This window comes from Epithele typhae (genome assembly GCF_022376455.1).
Source record: "Epithele typhae strain CBS 203.58 chromosome Unknown BXZ73scaffold_2, whole genome shotgun sequence".
Classification (NCBI taxonomy): domain Eukaryota; kingdom Fungi; phylum Basidiomycota; class Agaricomycetes; order Polyporales; family Epitheliaceae; genus Epithele; species Epithele typhae.
In genome coordinates, this window is record NW_025954193.1 from 1,739,769 (window position 1) to 1,760,639 (window position 20,871).

The 20,871-nt window shown below is 47.0% G+C and overlaps 2 protein-coding genes across 2 annotated transcripts; one reads left to right on the top strand and one right to left on the bottom strand.

Moving 5' to 3' along the window:
- Positions 1 to 15,527: 15,527 nt before the first annotated feature.
- Positions 15,528 to 18,646, bottom strand: BXZ73DRAFT_96492 (uncharacterized protein; the record flags this gene model as incomplete). The annotated part of the gene is made up of 23 exons (XM_048027094.1): positions 15,528 to 15,724; positions 15,778 to 15,870; positions 15,923 to 15,940; positions 16,002 to 16,127; positions 16,187 to 16,235; positions 16,283 to 16,360; positions 16,393 to 16,450; positions 16,506 to 16,592; positions 16,641 to 16,733; positions 16,929 to 16,961; positions 17,009 to 17,035; positions 17,087 to 17,107; positions 17,172 to 17,222; positions 17,276 to 17,350; positions 17,398 to 17,502; positions 17,554 to 17,628; positions 17,679 to 17,720; positions 17,779 to 17,865; positions 17,917 to 18,008; positions 18,061 to 18,123; positions 18,174 to 18,372; positions 18,424 to 18,561; positions 18,612 to 18,646. 23 exons carry the CDS (start codon positions 18,644 to 18,646, stop codon positions 15,528 to 15,530), a joined length of 1,842 nt encoding a protein of 613 aa, XP_047883491.1.
- Positions 18,647 to 19,560: 914 nt separating this feature from the next.
- Positions 19,561 to 20,529, top strand: BXZ73DRAFT_86966 (uncharacterized protein; the record flags this gene model as incomplete). The annotated part of the gene is made up of 4 exons (XM_048024362.1): positions 19,561 to 19,670; positions 19,722 to 20,084; positions 20,132 to 20,231; positions 20,335 to 20,529. 4 exons carry the CDS (start codon positions 19,561 to 19,563, stop codon positions 20,527 to 20,529), a joined length of 768 nt encoding a protein of 255 aa, XP_047883492.1.
- Between the last annotated feature and the right edge of the window lie 342 nt (positions 20,530 to 20,871).

Here is a 20,871-nt window from a genome sequence, read left to right on the forward strand (position 1 = left end):
TAGTTGTATGTAATGGTACTGTTATTCATCTGCTTTGTATCCCTAACAGCCTTTGTGGGATACAACATAGTATGTGTTGGGAACACACCCTTGGGTGCACATTAGGTGCCCTGAGGGTGCAGCATTTATGCATACAGATGATAAGCTCATAATGCACAAGTTCATCATGTATAAATGCACATTGTGCATACATTGAGCCCTGAACTGTGTGGGTGTAAGCCTGGTGCTTACAACATAGCTTACATACTACTTTCCCATGCTTATGTACACCCTCATATACCTCCACAACCCATATTGCCTGGTTTTCTCCATTTCCCCTTGCCTGACCACACAATACAGACACTGTTTCTGTTCTGTCTTAAGTGTCCCTCTTACACTCTTTTTGAACACCAATGGCACCCACTGGCAACTGGGAGATTCACACATAGCTACACTAAGGTCATTGTTGACTTCCACAAAGACCAAGTTAACATAGCTCTACATACATACAGGCAATCAAGATACTCACCTAGCCCACAAAGACCAAGAGGCCGAGATGGACATGAAGTGCAAGTGCTAAGTGAGGGTGTGATACGGGCACTTAAGCGTGGGAACAACCTTCCAATATAGTAAAAAGGCAGAGAAAAGGCAGAGAAAAGGCGAAAAATAATACATAGAGTGAGTCCAGAGTCCGTTCCACGACATTTTACCCCCCTCCTAAAACCCATCCATCCTGGATGGACATGATCCTCCTCTCCTGCCAGTCTTCCTTCTCCATTTCTGCATGCTCAGGGTGCTCAACCCTCCTCTATGGCAGAGCAGTGAATAGAGTCGCAGATTGTTACGTCTGAGGGCTTATTCTAGCTGGAATATGACCTATGCACCTTGTGGTTACGGTGGTGATGCTCAGAGCGCTTGCGTGCTATCGAGTGAGTGTGCGAGCGACAAAGAGTAAGATTGCGCGTAGTCAGGTAGACGGAGTAGTACAGAGGAGATTCAAGTCTGGGGAGGTAGCGCTCTGGGGCGTCGCCCTTATATACAGGGACCAGTCCGTATGATGCAGGTCGAGTTACAATGAGGCAGCGTGACTTGGGATTGTAGGGGAGTCATGACGAGACATGGTGAGTAGCAATGAGTACATCGGAGTCAGAGCGTGATAGGTAAGTATTTAGAGGTGTGCATATAGGAAGAGTGGGGTTATCTGAGAAAATTAAATGGGGGGCAGCATACTAGAGTCTCTAATTGTGACACAGATATCTTGTGAGGTGTGTTGGGATTGCGCTTGTAGAACTCTGCAACCTTCTCTGGGGCATTGGCAACATTTGCCACTGGTTCCTACAAGTTGTCCCCCTCTCCATATTCCTTCCACCGCACCTGGAACTGAAGCTGGTGTGTTAAGGTACGGGTGCGCAGGGCGCACACGTGTCAGATTTCGGTGCCGAATTTTGGCGTACCTGTTGAATTTCAGCCATGCTGCGAGCAGGGCTCGGGTGTCTTGACTTCAGCGATCAGATCAGGCGATCTGAGACCATACGGACACTTATGTACTCTACGTGCGTCCCATGGACGCCAGCTTACCTCGACCCGTACTACCGCTGTATTTGTTACCTCAATTGAAGGTTTGGATGAATCTGTCACCGGTGCGATCATATATTGTCATTTTACATATTTTTTGACTCCCTGCTACCTCTACATAAGGTCTACTGAATACTATGAGTCACAGGTTGCCCCAACAAGACCATTTCGCACCTGTGATTACCTCAATTGTAATACAAAAAACTCGTTTTGTTAACCCCCACCATGTTTTCATTGTAATATAACCTGACCAGGTGTTGTAATAAGGCATAAGTCTAATGACAGGACCTTTCCAGGCTTGTAATTAGTGCAAATTGTAATGACAGCAGCCCCCCAGGTTTGTAATAAGCCTTGTTTATAATGAAAGAAGTGCTTCCAGGCTTGTAATAAGTCAATATTCTAATGATAGCACCTGCCCAGGCTTGTAATTAGCCCCGTTTCTAATGACAGCACCTCCCCAGGCTGGTGATAAGCCCCGTTTCTAATAAAAAAGTGTTCCCAGAGTTGTAATAAGCCTTGTTCCTAATGACAAATAGTCCCAAGGCTTGTAATAAGCTCATATCTTAATGAAAAAGTGTTCCCAGGGCTGTAATAAGTCAATATTCCAATGACAGCAGCCTCCCAGGCTTGTAATAGGCCTCGTTTCTAATCACATAACCTTCCCAGGGCTGTAATAAGTTAATATCTTAATGACAACAGCCCCCCAGGCTTGTAATAGGTCCCGTTTGTAATGACAGAACATCCCTAGGGTTGTAATAACTCACGTCAGGTACTGTCTAGCTATTAATAGCCTCATATCGTGGCTGGTCAGGCCAGCTATTAATATCTGGTATACAGGTAGGTGTCAATTTTGGTGCAATTGGATGTGTTCCACCGTGGTCTTGACACCAAAATTCATAACGGCATGTCACGTATGAACTGTGTTCTTGGAAACGCAACCAGCGCACTGCTGGACGTCAATGGGGTAATCAGTAGAAATATATTTATTGAACAACTGCCCTACCGAAGCCCAGCTACGATTGCATGTGAACTGGAACATGAGCGAGAGCAGGTAGCACATGAGTAAGGCTGCTTGAGAATCTAGCTCACTTCACGGGTAGAGCTGCGATGAGCCGCAAAATTGAGCTGCAGACCACGGGCCGTGCAGGTCCAGCTTATGCAGGTCTGGCTCCCGGCAGCTCTAGATCAGAGGTCGGCCAAAAGTGGGTGATCTGCACGTTCATCCACAGATCTGTCAACCAAAATCACGCATAGTAGGCCTTTCAAAGAACTGGTACTATTGACTTTGTTACAAAAAAAGACATCTGTAGTAACTAGTTAAAAGTCCAAGTCATCATCCGAGTTGGATGGCATATACAGGCCTGGCAGAGAGTCATCAGACTCTCCACCCCTCCATGTCTGCGATAACCCGGTGTGCAACGTGCGTGCAACGCTTGGTGGTTGCACGTCTCTGCATGCTATGTGCGGCCTTACCAGCATGCTCAGTGAAGGACACATCGACGCGGTCGCACCATTGAGCCTCCAAGAGCCTGGCCCCAGGGGCATTGATCGCAGCATCCCGTGTCAGTGACCACCGAGTCCATGTGGATGTGGGGTTGGGTGGAGACGTGGGTGCACCAGACTGGGGTGTGTGCGTGCCCTCAGCAGCAGCCATGGATGCCACAGGGTTGGGTGCGGACACAGGCGTGGCATCGGAGGTGTTGGGCGCCCTGGATGCAGCGTTGTTCGATGCGAGTGTGAGGTTGAGCACAGTGGTGGGTGCAGTGGTAGCAGCTGTGGACGTGGCATTGGACATGGCAGGGGAGGGGACAGCTGTGTTATCCCAGACAGGGGCAAGCACAGTGGAGGGTGCGTCATTGGACATAGTTGTGATAGGGGGTGGGTTGAATAGTGCAGGGGAAATAATGGGGCACTACTTACCTGTGTCCATGAGAGATGTGAGGTGCGCTGGAGTGAGCTGTCACACATCACAATGACATCCCTCTCATTGGGCAAGGGTGTCACCCCATGGTTGCATGTGCCAGGGGTTGGCTATCAGCTGTTGTTTGCTGGTATAGCTAGTTGTGTCCCTAGATGCTGGCAGATAATGATCTGTGGGCCTGCTGATGTGTGTGCAAGCAGCATGGCTGTAATGCTAAACTACAAATGGTGAGATTATTGTCTCATGTTTCTGATGGGGCTCACCTAGAAGGATGGACGAGGGCAGGGGGAGGTCAGGGATGCGGGCAAGAGGGCTGGACGTGGGGCGAGTGCAAGAGTTCGGGCACTCTCATGGGCACTGAAGCCTGAGCTTCAAAGTTGAACCTTACGTATGTCTGCAGCCGAGCAAAGCGGTCGCCTGTGTGCACTCCCACCCGCGGACAGATGTCTTTTCGTCTATGTTGTCCTCTCCTTCTCTGGCTAGAAGCCCCCAATAACCTTTCACGCTGTGCTCGACCACCTCACCCCTCTTTTGGTCTACTACTACCAGGTGGTTATCCGATGCCATCCCTTCCCCTGCCACCCGACCAGATGATGTGCACCCTCCCATGACTGTTTTGTGTTCTTCCCCAGACCAACGGCATCCTCAAACAAAGCCCTTGAAGTGGACTAGGCTGCTGCTGAAGTTCGTCTCCAGTTTAAGTCAGACCACACGGTATCAAACAGTGCACATGCTCTAGATCATCTAGGTATGTTCTATCTACGTTTGGCACACATTTCTAAGCATGAGGACACCTGGGCCACATCTCCCTCAGGTGTGCTCGGTCTCGGGTTGGGCTGCCTGCTTGGTCTACAGAGGCATGAGGCAGTGTTATGTCGAAGTCCGAGTTCCATTGGGAACGAGGCCTAGACGCCGAGTGGTTATGTCCGTGGGACGTCTCTTGATGCTGACACGAGTAAGCACGGTGCACTATCGAGTGGACTGGCGAGCGAGCGAGGTAGAAGGCAAGCAAGAGAGATGTATGGGCACTAGGCCAGAGGGACGTAGCTAGACAAGAGGTCGAAAGATGGGGAGCGCTATGCTGCATCGTCCCTCTTATAAGTACTTGGTAGGAGTGGGCCATTACTGGCAGAAACGATTAATGAGGTTTAATAATTCAAACCTTAATTGAAACATTTCTGCACAAAGAGTATAGTATATACTGCTCAAGGCTGCCATAATCTTTTCAGGGAAGAGACCCACCTATAAAGTTGGGAACAAATGCTTCATTTTCAGGCATCAGTCTACCATGATGGGTGGAATGGTTAGGGTGGTTGGCATGGAACTTGAAGTGCCTTTGTGAGATAGTAGCCTATATATCATTTCCAAGTTTCATATTTGATTTAGTAGTAAGCAGCAGCTGATCCTCCTCCTTCTCTTCCCCTCATTTTTGCTTGGCCCTGCCAGCTCATCTTCAGATGTAAACACTTACTTCTTTTTTTGCTATAGCAGTGTGACAATAAAACCAAGCTAGTTCACCTTCAAAAACACAACCAGTAAATATAGGGGAAAACTCCATGCAAGATCATGCACAACATAACAATCAATAATCAAAACTCAAAAGAAACACATCAAAAAGGCACAACATAAAAAACCCCACAAAACAAAACAAAAAACAACAGAAGAAAAACAAACAAAAAAACAAAACAAAAAAACAAACAAAAAAAGTACAATACAAAGAAGAAACAAACACACATAGCAAAAAACATAAACACACTCACAAAACAAAGAAACAACAGAAAATCAACAAGACACAAGTACCTAAAGCAATCATGCAACACTTAGACAAAGCCAAAGAAAACCAATGTCAAAAAACTGCACAAACTATATGCTTCCCCAAAATTTTACATTATCACATGTAAACATAGCATTGATGTGGTAGAATTGGCTTATAGTTCTCAACACAGGTGTTTTACACACCCAAAGTCTTTCTCCTATATCTGCTGTATAGGACTAGCAGCTCTTGAACAGACCAAATACTTTTGGCAAAGCAAGTAAAAGTTGCTAGTGAGTGGTGGCTAGACTGATTTTACTAGACTGATTCACGGATTTACCAAGTCCCTATTATCTAACCTGCCCTAAAGTACCACAGGATTCAAAGTTAGTGATCTCAGAGGGACTAGTAACAGTTGAACACCTTAGTAGAAGCTTCAAGCAGGCCCTCTCAAGCAGACTCATAATCCACGATCCCAGTGAGCCTGCCCCAAAGAACAGTTGGCAAAAATCACATTTAGAAACCAAGCATTGATCACACAAGGAGCTCTCAAGCATCCTTAGAACCCAAGATCACTAGAAACCAAGCACCAGTAGAAGTTGATCACAGAAGAACACTAGAAACCTTGCCCTAGTAACAGTTGCACACTGCACTTACTTTTAATAGAAAGGCAACAAACCAGACATGCCTTTGATGGAGCCAGCAACAGACTAGACTCACCTTTAATGGATCTAGTAACAAACAGGACTCACCTATAATAGAAGATGACATATTGGAGGTCATTGCAGGTACTCAGTCATATTCACTTACTAGGCTACAAATACTCAGCTTGCGCCTTTCTGAATGCAGCCGTTCAGCTTTCTCCTACATAGTAGGCAAGAGCATCTAGGAGGCGGTGCATGGGCGTGTTCCACATGAGGCGTGAAAAGTGGTGTCCACAATATCGCGTTCTGGCACAGCCGCAGCCTGCGCACCCAAACTTATTTGCACACCACCCACCCCCAACGCACGGATGTGTGCTGGAGTTAACTGAAATGAATACAGGAGAAGCATACAAATCCATTAGTACTTGTTTCAAGTAAAGAGCTTCAATGGTTCTATCACTAGATCATGATTGACACAAAAGATGCAAAATGCCATGCCTATGCACTTTGTAAAACTCATGCCCCAGCCTTACCGTGACCTTGGAAACCCATTCTAGACCTTGTTTGGGTCACCACTACTAGTGTACATTAGTTTATAGGTACCAGTGTAGGGTGGATAGAATCATTTGAAGGTTTCATTTCCACTGGACTCCCGTTCAAACGAGACAGCAGGCCCCACCCAGAGCGGTAAGTAAGAGCACTAGTAACAACTTTGAAATGTGCAGTAAGTAAGGCTGGAGCGAGCACTAGTAACAACTTTGAACCCAGCAGTAAGTAAGGCCGGAGCGAGCACTAGTAACAGCTTTGAAATGTGCAGTAAGTAAGGCCAGAACAGGCACTAGTAACAACTTTGAAATGAGCAGTAAGTAAGGCCGGAACAGGCACAAGTAACAGCTTTGAACCCAGGAGTAAGTAAGGCCGGAGTGAGCACTAGTAACAACTTTGAACCCAGGAGTAAGTAAGGCTAGACTCATAGCTTTAAACATGCTAGTAAGTACACCTAGACCAGGGGGTTTGAACACCTTCGAGTGGGATCAATCACTTGGAACTGGGTAACACCCTTGGATGGGTTACTAAGTAAGGTGGAACTTGTAACTTTGCACATGACTGTAAGTAAGGCCATAGTGATAAGGCTATGTACAACAAATGCCATGAATCAAAACTGCTTAATATACACAAGGGCAGTGGCTCTGAAACTCCTAGCCTTCAGCCACCCATTATTGCTAATATGCAGCACATTCTTCTCATACTTGAGCTCTTCTCTAGTTTTGATGCCATCATGATACCAGATTTCACCTGATTTATCCACTATTCTGGCTGTAAAGTGATTGTTATCATAATAAACAACTCCACAAAGCCTGTACCTCTCCCCATCAGGCAGCTTGATTTCTGTTTCCATATTCACATTAATTAGTCTAGGAATCAGATACAAAAAGGGTGGTCCATGGTCTAGATAGCTATAGTTTTTATGCACAGCAGCATCACACTCTGAACAAACTCTGTCTGAACTCTGTTCCATAGACACAGACAGCCACTCTGAGACTGATAGCTTTCAATGAAGACCCATGCCTTTAGGGTGTTCTCTTCTGTGATCCATAGAAAACACCCAGGAGGATTCTTTGGTGGTGTATTGAAGGTTGCTTGCATTGCATTTAATCCAGGCAGAAGTGTACTCACACTGGGTGCAGCTGTATTCCATCTGCAGTCTAGGGATATCTGGAGTAAACAAATACCTTGCTAGTAGATATCCATCAATGCCTTCAGAGCCTTTGCAACCCAAACTGTCATCCAAAGCACCAAGTATATCTCTGATTTGGTCACGGGCAAGTCGGGGAGTAAGGCAGCCAAAGTTGACTTGATCAAACAACTCTCCATCAGTTTGAAGCAGGACACTTTTAGGTGCAATGTGCTCGTTCCATACATTTGCATTCTCTTTGTGCACAGCCATTAGTATGGTCAGAATGCTGTCGTAGGCACAGCTATAGTTGACACTGTCCCAGGGCAGACCATTGAAAGGGCAGCCAGCAGAGAGATTGGTGGTTCTAGGTCGCTTGGTAGAGCTTTCAGCATTATCAGAGGCTTTGCGCTTCCCAGAAGGCTTTCCCACAAAAGTGCTCACTGCAGGCAAGGCCTGGCTTCCCTTGGCTACCACATACTTCTGGGACACCTTGTTTCTATTTGGAAACTCATCTGTAGGTGCTGTCTTTTCAGCTCTTATCAGATCATTTTTTCCAGAAACAATCTGCCAGCCTGCATCCTCTGTGACATCTTCCATATCAAACCTGCTATTTGTACCCCACTTCAGAGACTTGTGCACTGTTTTTGGCACATAGTCTTCTCCCTTCCACTTTCTGAATGAGTAGATGAGCTCATTTCTAGTGATGCCAGTGACCTCTGGTGAGAGTTTGTCTTCCCATCTGAGTTTGGTAATATTATCCAGCAGTTCCAGCTCTCTAAACTCTTGTCTCAGCCGACCACTGATGGTTCCAGTTATTTTGCTAGGATCAAAAGGTCGTACAATCAGAGTGCCTTGAAGTGTAGAACCCCTGGACAGACAGGTGTATACTGACTGGTGGCTGCCACACTCTTGAATATCTATCACATTGTATTTCCTAGTCCGGCCTTGTGAGCTGTAGTCTGTCATTGCAAAGTTGGCTAGAATAGAGACCTGAGAGCGATAGATCCCAAGTGTTTTCCCGTTTGGCATAGCACAGACTATCTTTCGCTCATTTGGAGTGATAGGGATTACATTCACAGGCAGTCCAGGTAGCTGAATAGGTTTTGGGGGACAGCTGAGCTTGACAAAGAGCGCTATCAGTGCTTGCTTGTCTTCATCAATGTCTTTGGCCTTCCAGCCTACAATCTCTGCTTCAGCACCATTGGTTACTCCGCACTCTGTGGCCTCATTGTTTTTAATCATCACTGGCATTCCAACACACAAAGACAGCTTTCCTGGCATATGTGCAGTCATTTTTGGATCCAAACTCCACAAGAGATCTCGAAGTTCAGTAGAGGCAATGTTTGTTTTCCTGAGGGGATTGGTTGCCTTTTTCCGGGTATGCTTTGGCATGTCTTCACTCACATCATATCCTAATCTGTCTATAGCATAAAATGTGACCAATTCCTGCCCATGATCCTTTGCAAACTGGGCAGCAGACTTTTCGTTGATACCATCCCTCACAGCATTATATCGGGTGATAATGGAGATATACTTGAAGTTTGGATCATTGAGAGAGGGTCTGCCTGGTGCACAGCTAACAACTCTGGACTGCAAAAGCTTATAATCAGATTGTGTACAGGCATAGTACCTGAGATTTTCCAAGGCAACACAAAGCTTTGCATCCTCTGGGCTCTGTGACTTCTGGCGCATATTTTCCCTCAATATTACTGTGGTAGTGAATTGGTGCCACAATGCTTTCCCAATGGACATTTGTTGCTGGGTATGAGTGTGTGTGTGATGGATAACACGTCCAACTTCACCTGAAAACAAGGGTGTACCACCTACTGCAGGAGGCAGCTGGGCAAAATCACCAGCAAGAATCATATTAATACCCCCAAATGGAGTGCCATCATTTTTTAGAGAAGCACACATTTTAGCACATATGGAATAGAGATCCATGCAGTTCACCATGCTCACTTCATCCAAAAACATGTATTCCACATGCTGAATGCGTGCCCGGACCTGAGCCAAACTAGCCACGTGGTCTGATCCATTTGAACCCATTCCTCAAACTATTCCCAGAATTGAATGATATGTAGATCCACCAATTAGAGCAGCTGCAGCCCCAGTAGGTGCAATACACATGAATCTGTAGCCCTCCTCACGCTTCCCAAAGAAGTGAATGAGTGCTTTGATCACTTGGGACTTTCCTGTGCCAGCCATTCCACCTAGATACATTTTGAGATGCTCTCCACTGGGTTCGACTGCATGGTTAGCGACAATTCTGAATGCACGCTCTTGATCCTGATTCAAACTGAACTCTGTGACAGTGCCATCAATGAGCTGCTGCGTCATTTCATTGTCTGCTGGAACTTCTTGTTCAAGAAATACTTTTTCCCAACTACCTTCACTTCATTGACTTCATGGTTAGGGGGTGGCCAGACAGTAGCAACTTCTTTTTTGTGTTGATCAGCCTGTGTGTCCCTGGCTTCAATCAATGCCTGACGTCTGTCTGTAAGTAGCTTTTTCCACTCTGGCCCAGAAGTTCTTCATTGAACTTGAGTTGCTGTGTTGAAGGTTTATTTTCAGAACTTATTTGGCTTGGAAGGGCCCACCCTGATGACTGCAGCATCTCTTCTGCCTCTGCAAACTTTCTGTCTCGTGCTTCCCAGATGCTTTTCTTATAATCTACATCGCCGTATGCAAGATATTCAGCCTCTGTAGACTGGATGGCAAGTTGTCATTATCGATATAGTATCTGGTATCCATTTCATCCAAGTCGTCCTGACTGTACATACCTGATAGCTTAGCACCCTTCTCAAGCATCTTCCGCTGAGCTGAAAAGTCGTCTCGTGCATCATTGCATTCATACCGATGTGGAAATACTGCATAGTACGTTCATCCGTTCAGTGAACTTGTGTGCCTCAAATGATTCATCCCACAGAGTATCAATAGATGGGCGGAGGTCTTTTCCAGTTCGCCACGGCTTAAACAAAGTGAGCATGGTCATGCAATACTGCTCACGGCTACCAGAATCTTTTGGGGAAGAGACCCACCTACAAAGTTGGGAACAAAAGCTTCATTTTCAGGCATCAGTCTGACATGATGGGTGGAATGGTGAGGATGGTTGGCATGGAACTTCAAGTGTTTTTGTGAAATAGTAGCCTGAATTTCCTTCTCCAGTTTCACATTTGATTCAGTTGTGAGCAGCAGCTCATCATCAGACTCCTCCTGCTCACTTTTACTTGGCCCCGGATGCTAGATCAGATTCAGATTCAGATTCTTCCTCCTCTTGCTCAAAGCAAAAGCACCAGTTCCTCCCACCTGAGTTGGATACTCCTCCTCACCATCTGACTCTTGGTTATTTTTCAATCCCTGGTCCACATGGTAGTCATCCTCAAATTCACGGTCATTGTCGGTAAAGTATTGGCTAGGATCTATTTCATCCTGAACCTTCAAATGTTTCTTTTTAGGTCTTGGAAGATGTGTCTTGTCTGACAGTCTGATCCAGTTATACAAACACACTGACTCGTACTCTTCCGGTCGCCAAATGTAGTCCAACACAGGAGAAACCACTACAATTTCTGACTTTACAGCAGATTTCTTCATACCTAGCATAACTTTTGACTTTCCCTCCCTGTCAATAGAATCAGAGTCTTCCCAGGCTTTCATCACCTCAAAAACATATCCCCTCCAATAGCAGATTCTGAACTTATAATTTGTGCAGTGATCCGGATGCTTTAACAGATACATGGCAGCCATAGGTCCTCCAATCTCTGATGCAGCAGTAAGAGCATTAACGATCTTGTTATCATCCACGAGCCTTCTCCGGTGGATTTATGACTGCCAAAGCTCAGTGTTCCGTGAGAACACCTCCTCAACGGAGCGAAACATCACATGTGTTTTTAGCGGTGTTTTTGTATATAATCAGCCACATATGCAATCACAGACTTGATGGCAGTGCAGAGAGCAAGCTGGTGACATCGTGGTTGCACCGCAAAAGATATGATAGAGCGGTGTGAATGTGTTCAGCATGGGCTCACCCTTTTAATAATAAGTGCCCTGACTCAGGATCAACCCCAGTGGCCTCATGTGTTTCTCTGGAAATGTGCCTTGCACACCTTGGTTACTGGGTCACGACAGCCTCGGTTATCAAACTCTGACTTCTCAGTTGAAGCTGGCTTAGGTGGCTCATTTTCTGGTAACTGGTTCTTGTTGGCTTTCTTTTTCCCAGTGATTCTGTCCCGACATTTATGAACATTTGAGGAATACAATATTTCATCCACATCTGCCTCGTATTTGATCCACCAGTCTTCTTTGGCCTTGCACTGAGCACATTTGGAGGCAGTTTCATGTTGTTCGGAGCACAATGGAGGTGGAACTTCTGGCAGTATCTCTGTGAGGGGCACTCGAGTAGGATTTGCCTGGGCGATCTCCGTCACACGCTTGTCTACAGTCTGTATGGTACCATTGAAAAACTCGCTCTTGTAGCAGCCCTCTAGATATTGCACCATAGCCTGCTGAAAGTCTGAGGTGGGGTCCAAAATGCGATCTCTAATCTCTTGTGGAGTGAGTGCACATTTAATCCACAGCAGCATATGCAAGTGCAGAGTCAAACGGCCCTGCTGTTCAACAGTTCCGTAGTACCCAGCTGTGTCTCCATATAAACCGGGTTTACTAGTGCCCACACCAAGAACGTGTTTCAGGAACAGGTCAACCATGACATTGAAGAAACGGGCACCTGCCACTGGGTTGTTTGCAATCAGATTGAGACGCTGATCTCTTGGTCTGAACTCTGGCATATATTTCTGATCAGTGTCTGCAAAATACAGTGCCAGAGGGTGTTTGACATCAGTGGGAGCAAATGTGATGAACCAGGAGGGAGCACCCAGATAAGACACCATTGCCCAGATCTCATTGCGCATATACTTCTTACTAGTAATAGATCCTTTCACCTTGTAGTTCACATGGTCCAAATCACTTAGCCGAAGCAGCCTTTTCCTCCTCAGTCTCTGGTTTAAAACTTCCCTTAGACAGCCTATTAGCAAGCTCAGTCACAGTTTCTGTGCTGATATTCAGCAGTCTGTGTGCAATCTCATCAAAACGCTTCTTATCAGCAAGAAGATAGCCTGCACTGGTAGACTGCTTGATTTGCTCATGGTTCAAAGCAACCAAGGGAAACAATGGCTCAAGTTGGAAGCGTTTATCATGGTACATCAGCAACTGCTGCTTCCGCTTCTCTTCAGACACATTGATAGTGCCTTTCACGTTTTTTAGCCCACCATAGCCATACGGAAAGAGCCATGGAAACATTTGTGGGTAGAGCTGAGGATTGTTATAGATGCTCTCTGGATTTTTTTCCTGACCAATTCCAAGACCTTTCCACCAGATTTAAAGTGTTCTACAGCTCTTGCCTTGATTTCATATGGTCTGATCTTCCCCAGATGTTCAAGACGCTCACCGGTCAATCCATGTACTACAAACGGACACTGTCCATTGTCTACACCTTCCTCTTCTTCTATTCCGGTCACTGCAGCTGCCTCTGGATCAATATTAGACATACTCTTAGTCTGAGTATAGTTCACAATCACTGGAGGCTCATCTTCAGGATACTCTGCCAGATTTTTGTACGAAATGGTCAGATCTGCATAGTCAGAATGGTTGAGCTTAAGCCACTCGAGTGCAGCACTGACTTTCTTTTGCCTAACAAGCATAGGTGTGCGTTTGTATTCCTTTGCTGTGGGCACATTAGGACCCAGAAATATAAATGCAAGCACTTCATCAAGCTCATCTCTTGGTGGAGGCAGTACAGAATATATTTTAGGCATGGGGAGAGAATGGCTGACTACATTTGCCTTCATCTTAGACATGCCAGATATCTGGACTTTTACTATACACATATTGTGCTTTACTCGTGCGATCAAGAGTTTTTCTGTCCAGCTCAAGTCTTTCAGAGCATCTGGTACCTCACCTATCCAAAGCCCATTTGCCAGACTGTTTGGTGGTAGCTTTCCAGAGAGTAGATCGGATGCGCAAGATTTGCAGACATCATCACAGTTTGGCAAAAGCACCTTTCCTGGACATCACAAATAGGATCCGAAAGGGAAGTGCGCTCTGCTCTAGTAACAGACCTTTCTGGAATGAGAATATTTAGATCACATGTAAGCTTGCTGAGGGGTTGAAGTGCTAACTTGTATGTCAATAAGCCACAGACTGCACAGGCGCTCTCTTGGAAGTTCCAAGCTGAATGTCTGAGGCAAATCCAGTGATAATGTCTCCAAGCAACTGTTATCAGGTGGATCGGTGGAAACTGGTCTTTATGGGTTTGATACTGGTTATTCAAAGTAGGAGAGCTTTGGCACACTTGTTCTTTTGTTTTTTACTGTTAGACTGAACCGGCTCAGTTGGTACGACAACGTTATAAAGTCACCACATGCAACACAAGTGTGGTTTTGTAGCCTGGTGATTAAATTGCTTTTAAGCCTTTGGTCTGTAACTGTGAGTGTGATTCTGTGGAGTTTAGCTAATTGAATCAAGTCGGGCTTCTGTAATCTGAGAACCAAGTGCTGCAAAGGAATTTTGACGAATTAAGCACACTCAGTATTGACTGTTTCACCAGAAGGTACATATTTGTGGTAGAGATAGTTCATATTCATCATCAATTCACTTCTACCGGATACCTCGAAGTTCACTTGCCGTCCACCATTTTCTCTACATTCTTAGAGGGAATGACAGCACCACCACACTGCAACAAGATTGGAGAATGGCTAGACAGAGAGCTTCTTACTGGCACCTGATATATGTGATATTTAGTACAAATGGCAGCCCAGAAGTCATGGCGAAGCATGCAAGTTCGCATAAACCGAAGTCCGATCAGCCTGACCTGGCACTGGGGAGAATGCCAGGTCAAATAATGTGATGGATTAGGCTGAATATAGCCATATGTATATCCCTGTGTATATTCTGAATGGTTCTCGACTAGCAAATGATAAATCACATGGATGTGACTAAAGGCGCAGATGGACAGAGCTTGCAGTAGAGGTGCTCATCCTAACCTCGTCCCAAAGGGACCCGGGGCTTTCAATCAAGGTGCCCAGTGTAACCTGAGATGTGTAGTATACATCCACACAGAGGGGGACAATCTGCAAACGTGTGAGTAACGTGAAACAGTGAACAGAAATAATAGCGAACTTACGGCATGGATCAAACCGGTTTGCAGAAAGTGATGTGTAGTTGGCATGCATAGAGACATGCCATGTGCACTGGATGAGCCATAAAAGGCCCAATAGCAAGGCAAATGTGAGCGGAGAGTGGGCAGACATTGTGGTTCGAGTTGAGAAGTGAGAAGCGCTCAAAGGCAGCCTAGCTGAACTTCAACTTCAACCGCCACCAAAATCCCATACTCATGTGATTTATTACTAAGCATCATGGCAGACAGATTTCACATTTCAGCAGCAAGACGACAGTTAGAATTATCAGAGAAAGGCAGACATATTTATCACACAGAAATGGCAGACAACAGATTTCATTGCAACAACGGTGGGATAACACCCCAGTAAAGACAAAGAAGAACAATATGCAGGTTGCTAAAGGCAGCAAGGGCAGGAAACAGATATCAAGAGGACATTAGACAAGTATAAGAGGGATGAGCTACAGCTAGAGTGGTGAGCGAGCATGAGAGTCATATGTAAGCAAGTCCACAGAGGAGATATTATGCACGTGACTGAGGGAGAGGGAGATATCGGTGAGGACAAAAGGGTAAGCAAGCTAGAACAATATACAAGTCTGGATAGAGCAGGAGAGTGGGAAGCAGAGGTATATACTAGGCTATGACAATGACTATATAAGCACTGTCCAACTGGGATGATGATTGCAAAAGCTGTCCGACAAGGATGACAACCCAAACACTGTCCGGAATGACAAGACGACAAGTACCTGATGATATCTAAACATCATGCATCTTGTGACTGCCGAGCTTGACAGCACCAGCGAGGTTCACAGAGATGCCAAGTCGACATCAGACTGGCTGTAGGTGTTAACGGTGAAGTACACCAGAGCGAGGTCATAGAGGCGGAGCTCGTTGCTGTGCGGCTTTGGGCCGGAGTAGATCGGGAGGTTGGACAGCTCCTCGACGCGGAAGCCGGGGGCGGGGTTGTCAACCTTGAAGTGCTGGCTGGCGTCAAAGATGGGGTCTAGATAGATATGTTTTTAGTATGCAGTGTAGAAGGGGATTAAATGCACTTACAGTCGTCGCTGTTGTTGTAGAAGGCGCGGATCATCTGGGCGGTGCTGCGAACATTCTGAGTGCGAGTGATCCCCATATGGGAGATGGCCGGAGCTGGGAGTGTAGGGTGAGCATGTGAGCGTATAAGCAAAATTGATATACTCACAGAGATTGTTGGTGTTCCCTGAAAATGAGCAGAAAAATATTTGTGAGCTGGATGCACGTAAAATGACAGACACACTCACCTCTGGAAGTCGACGGCTGGGACACATTTGGAGACACAAGGTGGGTATGGGCCCAGAAGGACGTGATGATCTGGGTAGATTCCGTAGCGTTGTTCCAGAACTGGTTGTACCCATGGGAACGGCACCCTTGTTGATGTCGAAGGCATCAAGGAAGAAGCGACCATAACGTGAGCAAGCCATGTCACCTATGAGCATGAGCTGGATGCCCTTGGCCTCCTTCTCGCCGGTGTTGAACTTGTAGATGCCAGTGCCCGCATCTCACAACGGAGGACAACGCCTACTGTGTAGAAGAGCGCCTGTTGGCCCTTGTTCGGTCCAAACCGGAAGCCGAGGTTGTGAATAGGAGAACCAGGTGACTTCTGGATCCCCATGAGCAGGGAAGGGTCTGCACAGCGATGTTGACCACGGTTTTTCCATCACCGGGACTGGAGAGCAGCTTGAGGAAAGCGCTAAAAATATCTAAATCAGAGGGTGCCTTCTATAAAGTCAGTTAATAAGACGTACATAGGGTCAAGGTCCGGGAAGGCCTCATCGAAAAGCCCGTCAGTGAGGAAGGGGCTAAGAGTGCGCATCTGAAGGACAATGTCGTTCCTGTGGAGGATGTGAGAGGGGTATATAATCTATGAAGTTGACACGTACCGGTCTGGCAACTTGGCAGCGTCGCCAATATCCTCGATCAAGGTCGTGTCGGTGACCATCACCACCGGGGTCCACTTGTTATAGTACCTGATGCTGATATAAATTTATGAGTGGGCATTCTTAAAAGATACAATATAACACTTACAAGTCCGGAGGAGGTTCGAGGGCTCAGTCTGCCTAGCGTTGCTCGCCAGTGTCTTGCTGTACCGCGAGCAGTGACAGAGTCCCTCTGCCTGAAATGCGAGCTTTTAGTCTGTGTAGTAATGATTTTATTGCAAGGATACTCACCTGGGAACGGGCTTGAGCTTGACGTCGTCCATTCTGTAAATAATCAGGAGACGCCCTGAAGCATGGGGGCCAAGACTTACAGTGTGCGACGCTTGGAGGGGAGTGAGCTGTGTTGTAATCAGCACCAAAAACCGCACCGGCAAGGAACATGGACGTACTACTTGAGTTCTTCCTCCTCACTGTCGTCTACTAGGGTGCAGGGCGCTTGCTAGACTTGGACGGCGTGGCGATGAGCTGAGCAACCTGCTCCAGCTTTTCAGTGTTGTTCTTGCCTTTCCCTTCGACGGCATAAAGCTGTTGCAAAATGTGTCAGTAGGGAAATTTATCAGAACCATAAAAAAACTCACAACTCTTCCTCAGAGTTGTCACCGCTCATGCTCATCGACTCCATGCCGGATGCAATTCGCTGGTGGCGAGGTGTCCTACAGAAAAGTCAGCACAGTTTGAGAAGCGAAAAGAAACCACGTACGGGTTGATCTGGGGTGACGACAGTAGGTACTCCTTGTCGTGGTCCCTTTCATCTTCGGAGGGAGAAACCACCTTCACATTCTTGACCGTCTTAATTGGAGTGGTGCTAGAATAACAAAAGTCAGCAATATGTAGCGTCGGAAAAAAAGCAACTCACATCTCAACACCTGAGAAAATCGACTTTGTGCGCCTGTGCCTAGAGACCGGAGTGCGAGAAGCCGAGGGCTTGTGCCTGCAAAGCAAGTGAATATTTTGATCAACGTGTGGGAAAAAAGCACTTACGGTGATGGAGTCTCGGGGGTAGGAGGAATTTCACGCAGAGAGCTGTATGAACGTCTAGAATCTTGTCAGAAAATATTCACTTGACAGAAAGTACACCCACTTGGCCTTTGGGGTGCGCTGATTGTCTGGGCAAATGTATTCGCCGTCGCTGCTTTCTATCTTAGCCCCAGGCTTGGCGGGCATTGGGCTAGCACAACATTAGCCAAGCTAAAATGGCGACATGAAAGGCTGAACTCACCGAGTGATGATTTCGACATATCCGTCAGGTTCGACAATCTCCTCGTCCTCAGAGTCGTCGCGGGGGCCAGCGGCCTCCATCTGGATAAAGTCCTTGCTGCAGAAGAAATCAGACAAGAGAACATTCAAAATACAAACCACGTACACCGTAAACTTCGAGGAATTGACCGTCGAAGACCGCTTCCTGCTCTTGGGTGGGGTGCGTGAGCTAGTGACATGCTCTGTGTTAGAGCGGCCACGACCACGACCGGTTCTGACCGCTGTCGTCTTGCCAGAAACGACTGCGACAGAGCCCTCATCGCCGTCGGAAAGCTCGATCAGATCAGGCTGGTCTTGAAGCGGGTTCTCTTCATCGTCGGAGGGAGGAATCACCTTCTGTGCAGAAGCACGGTGGGAGGTGTTGGTGGTCGCCCGAGAGGCACGCTGAGTAGTAGGCTTCTTATTCTTCGGAGGATGGCTGTTGGGACAGGTGAGTGAGCTGAACGGCATCATAAAGTAATACACACACATTGGTTCAGTCCCCTGAACGGCGGTCTCATCATCAGATGCCGTCTGGGACTCGGCAATGGGGACCTGAGTCTGGGGCACAGTGGACGCAGCACGAGCGGTGCGTTTGGCAGGGGTCTTCCGGGGTGTGGCAGCAGACCTATATATGCACATTAATAAAAACTGCAGAGCAGGACGTACAGGACCTACGCAGAGCGTCCACGGGTAGCCTTGCGAGGGGGCATGATTGAACGATTGGAAAGGGAGTGTGGGAGCGACAAGAGTGCAGAGAAAAGCGAGTGTGAGTGCAATAGTGAGAATCGAGGAGAGAGAGAGGAAATGAGAGCCACGGCGAGCCCGCTCAGGTTTAAATAATGCACTATGATGTGCAGTGTTTACCTTCTGGTCTGTTTGCTGGTCCGTGCTTATCGCACCACAGGCCAGACCGATGCCTCGCAGAGGGACATCAAGTCTTGCCGATGCCCTCGCTTACAGCTCAAGCGAGCATGGTGGACTCCCTTTATTCTCACTATATTTTCCTTCTACTCATATTGTTCTTCTGCTCAGCAAAAATGAGCAGGAAGAAACAGCTTTCCAATGACACCGAATATACCACAAAGGGAAAGTTTGACGTGGAAGGAGTGCAGAACACAGCCGCCACTCGATAGAACCCACCCTCTCTAAGCGAACATTCCCATCATTTGGCCTAAAAAAAGTTGACAGAGTTGACAGAAGTTCTAAGCTTTGCACAAATAAACATTGGAAATTCCTCATGAATTGTCGAGAACATAGTCATGCTGAGGAGAGGCGAAGAGGGGACCCGGTCTATCCTGCCTTCCACCACCGCACTTTTCGAGCTCATACACCTCCTTCTCACCATTCACTATGCTCTATGCTGCTCAGCTCGCTGTGGAGGAGTCCAAGTATGGTGAGAAAACAGTTGCAGAAGCTTCTCCTCTACAGTGCTCATCGGTTTGTGCTAGCCGAGATGCTTCAGAAGGAGATGAGTGCCCCATCGAGTCGAGGCACCATACACTCAGTTGCAGAGCATCAAAGAGGTGAGTACCTGTGGATTTTCATGGAATGTTTCTCATACTATGGGCAGCCCAGCATTCTCAATGCAGTTGGGGAGGTTGTGGACGACGCCCGAGGCACCCGGATGACGCTCATCTATCATCGCACTTCACCTCAAGAGCCTATTGAAGAGCTCATTCTATCACTTCAAGGCTATCTCGTCGAAGCCAATCTCCCACCTGTTCGTAAGATGGAGTGAGTCTTCTTTTTGATGCTATGCACCATGCTTGACAAGGCCGTTCCTAGCATTCCCCGATCCAACCATCGTCTCATCAGTATGAGCCAGTCGGTCGTCATCTCTGGGCTCGGTGAGGACTTGTTCAAAGATGCCGTGCAAGGCGCACTCTGCGTCTACCAGGTCTATCAGCGCCTCATTGAGACGTTGCACGGAAAACTACGAGAGTGGAGTCCGGTTGACCGCTCTGGACATCTTGCTATCCAGTTCGGTAATCGTCTGCTTAGCAGGGGGAAGGAAGCTGCCGATAATGAGGTCGTAGACTTGGCAGACGTGGTTGACCCTTTTAACGTCCTTTGTCTGGTCTTGCGCGATCACGTCCACACCACCGACAACACCGTCCAGTACTGGGAGCGCACTGTGAAGAACTCCAAGTATGTACTTGGTTATCTTATAGTGCGCTGCAGCTAACTTTTTTCAGGGCGACGTACTCGAAAATAAACCCTCACCAGATCAACATCTCCAACCTCGTCGAGCTGCAAATCGCATTTACAGTTGTCCGCCTCCCCCGTCAGGAGTACGTTTTTGTTCCCAAGCTTCGTTAAATTTGTGTTCTAGACCGGGCTGTTGAGAGGGTGAGTAATATGCGTCAGAACTCCGGGATGCCTGCTGATGGGTTTATAGGATTTCAATCTTGCGTCAATTGCCGTTTTGACGAAGCGAGCCAAGTCTCCCCGGCGCCTGATGAAGCGAAAGGTTGGGTATGGGGAGAGCGACGAAGATGACGCTGAGGTTGCGTTAAAGCGCATGCGCTTGGAGGATGGCGGCTTACCAGGGAGTGCGGTTGTACCTCAGGCTGATGTGTCGATGGGTGAGTAGAAGTCCGGTGTGCCGATTCATGGTTTATAGTACATCTAGCCATTAATACAGTATCAACTGAGATTTATTTCCTCGTGATCACGCTCTGAATTTATATTAAGAACTATTCTGCTTGAGTGTACTTGAGCAGTGCTGTCGTTCAGCAGGAAACACGTGATGTCAGAGTACCATGCGTCTGATATGTCGCTTAGATCTTCCAGAGCACTTTCCCTGACCCTGCCTGCACTTTTTTATTGCGCATTTCTTGCTTCATTACTGCACCATGATCTAACCACCAGTGATACCCTCAGGTTGGGTATGCCACACAGGGACGAGTACAGGTGGAGACAGACATACCTGCGC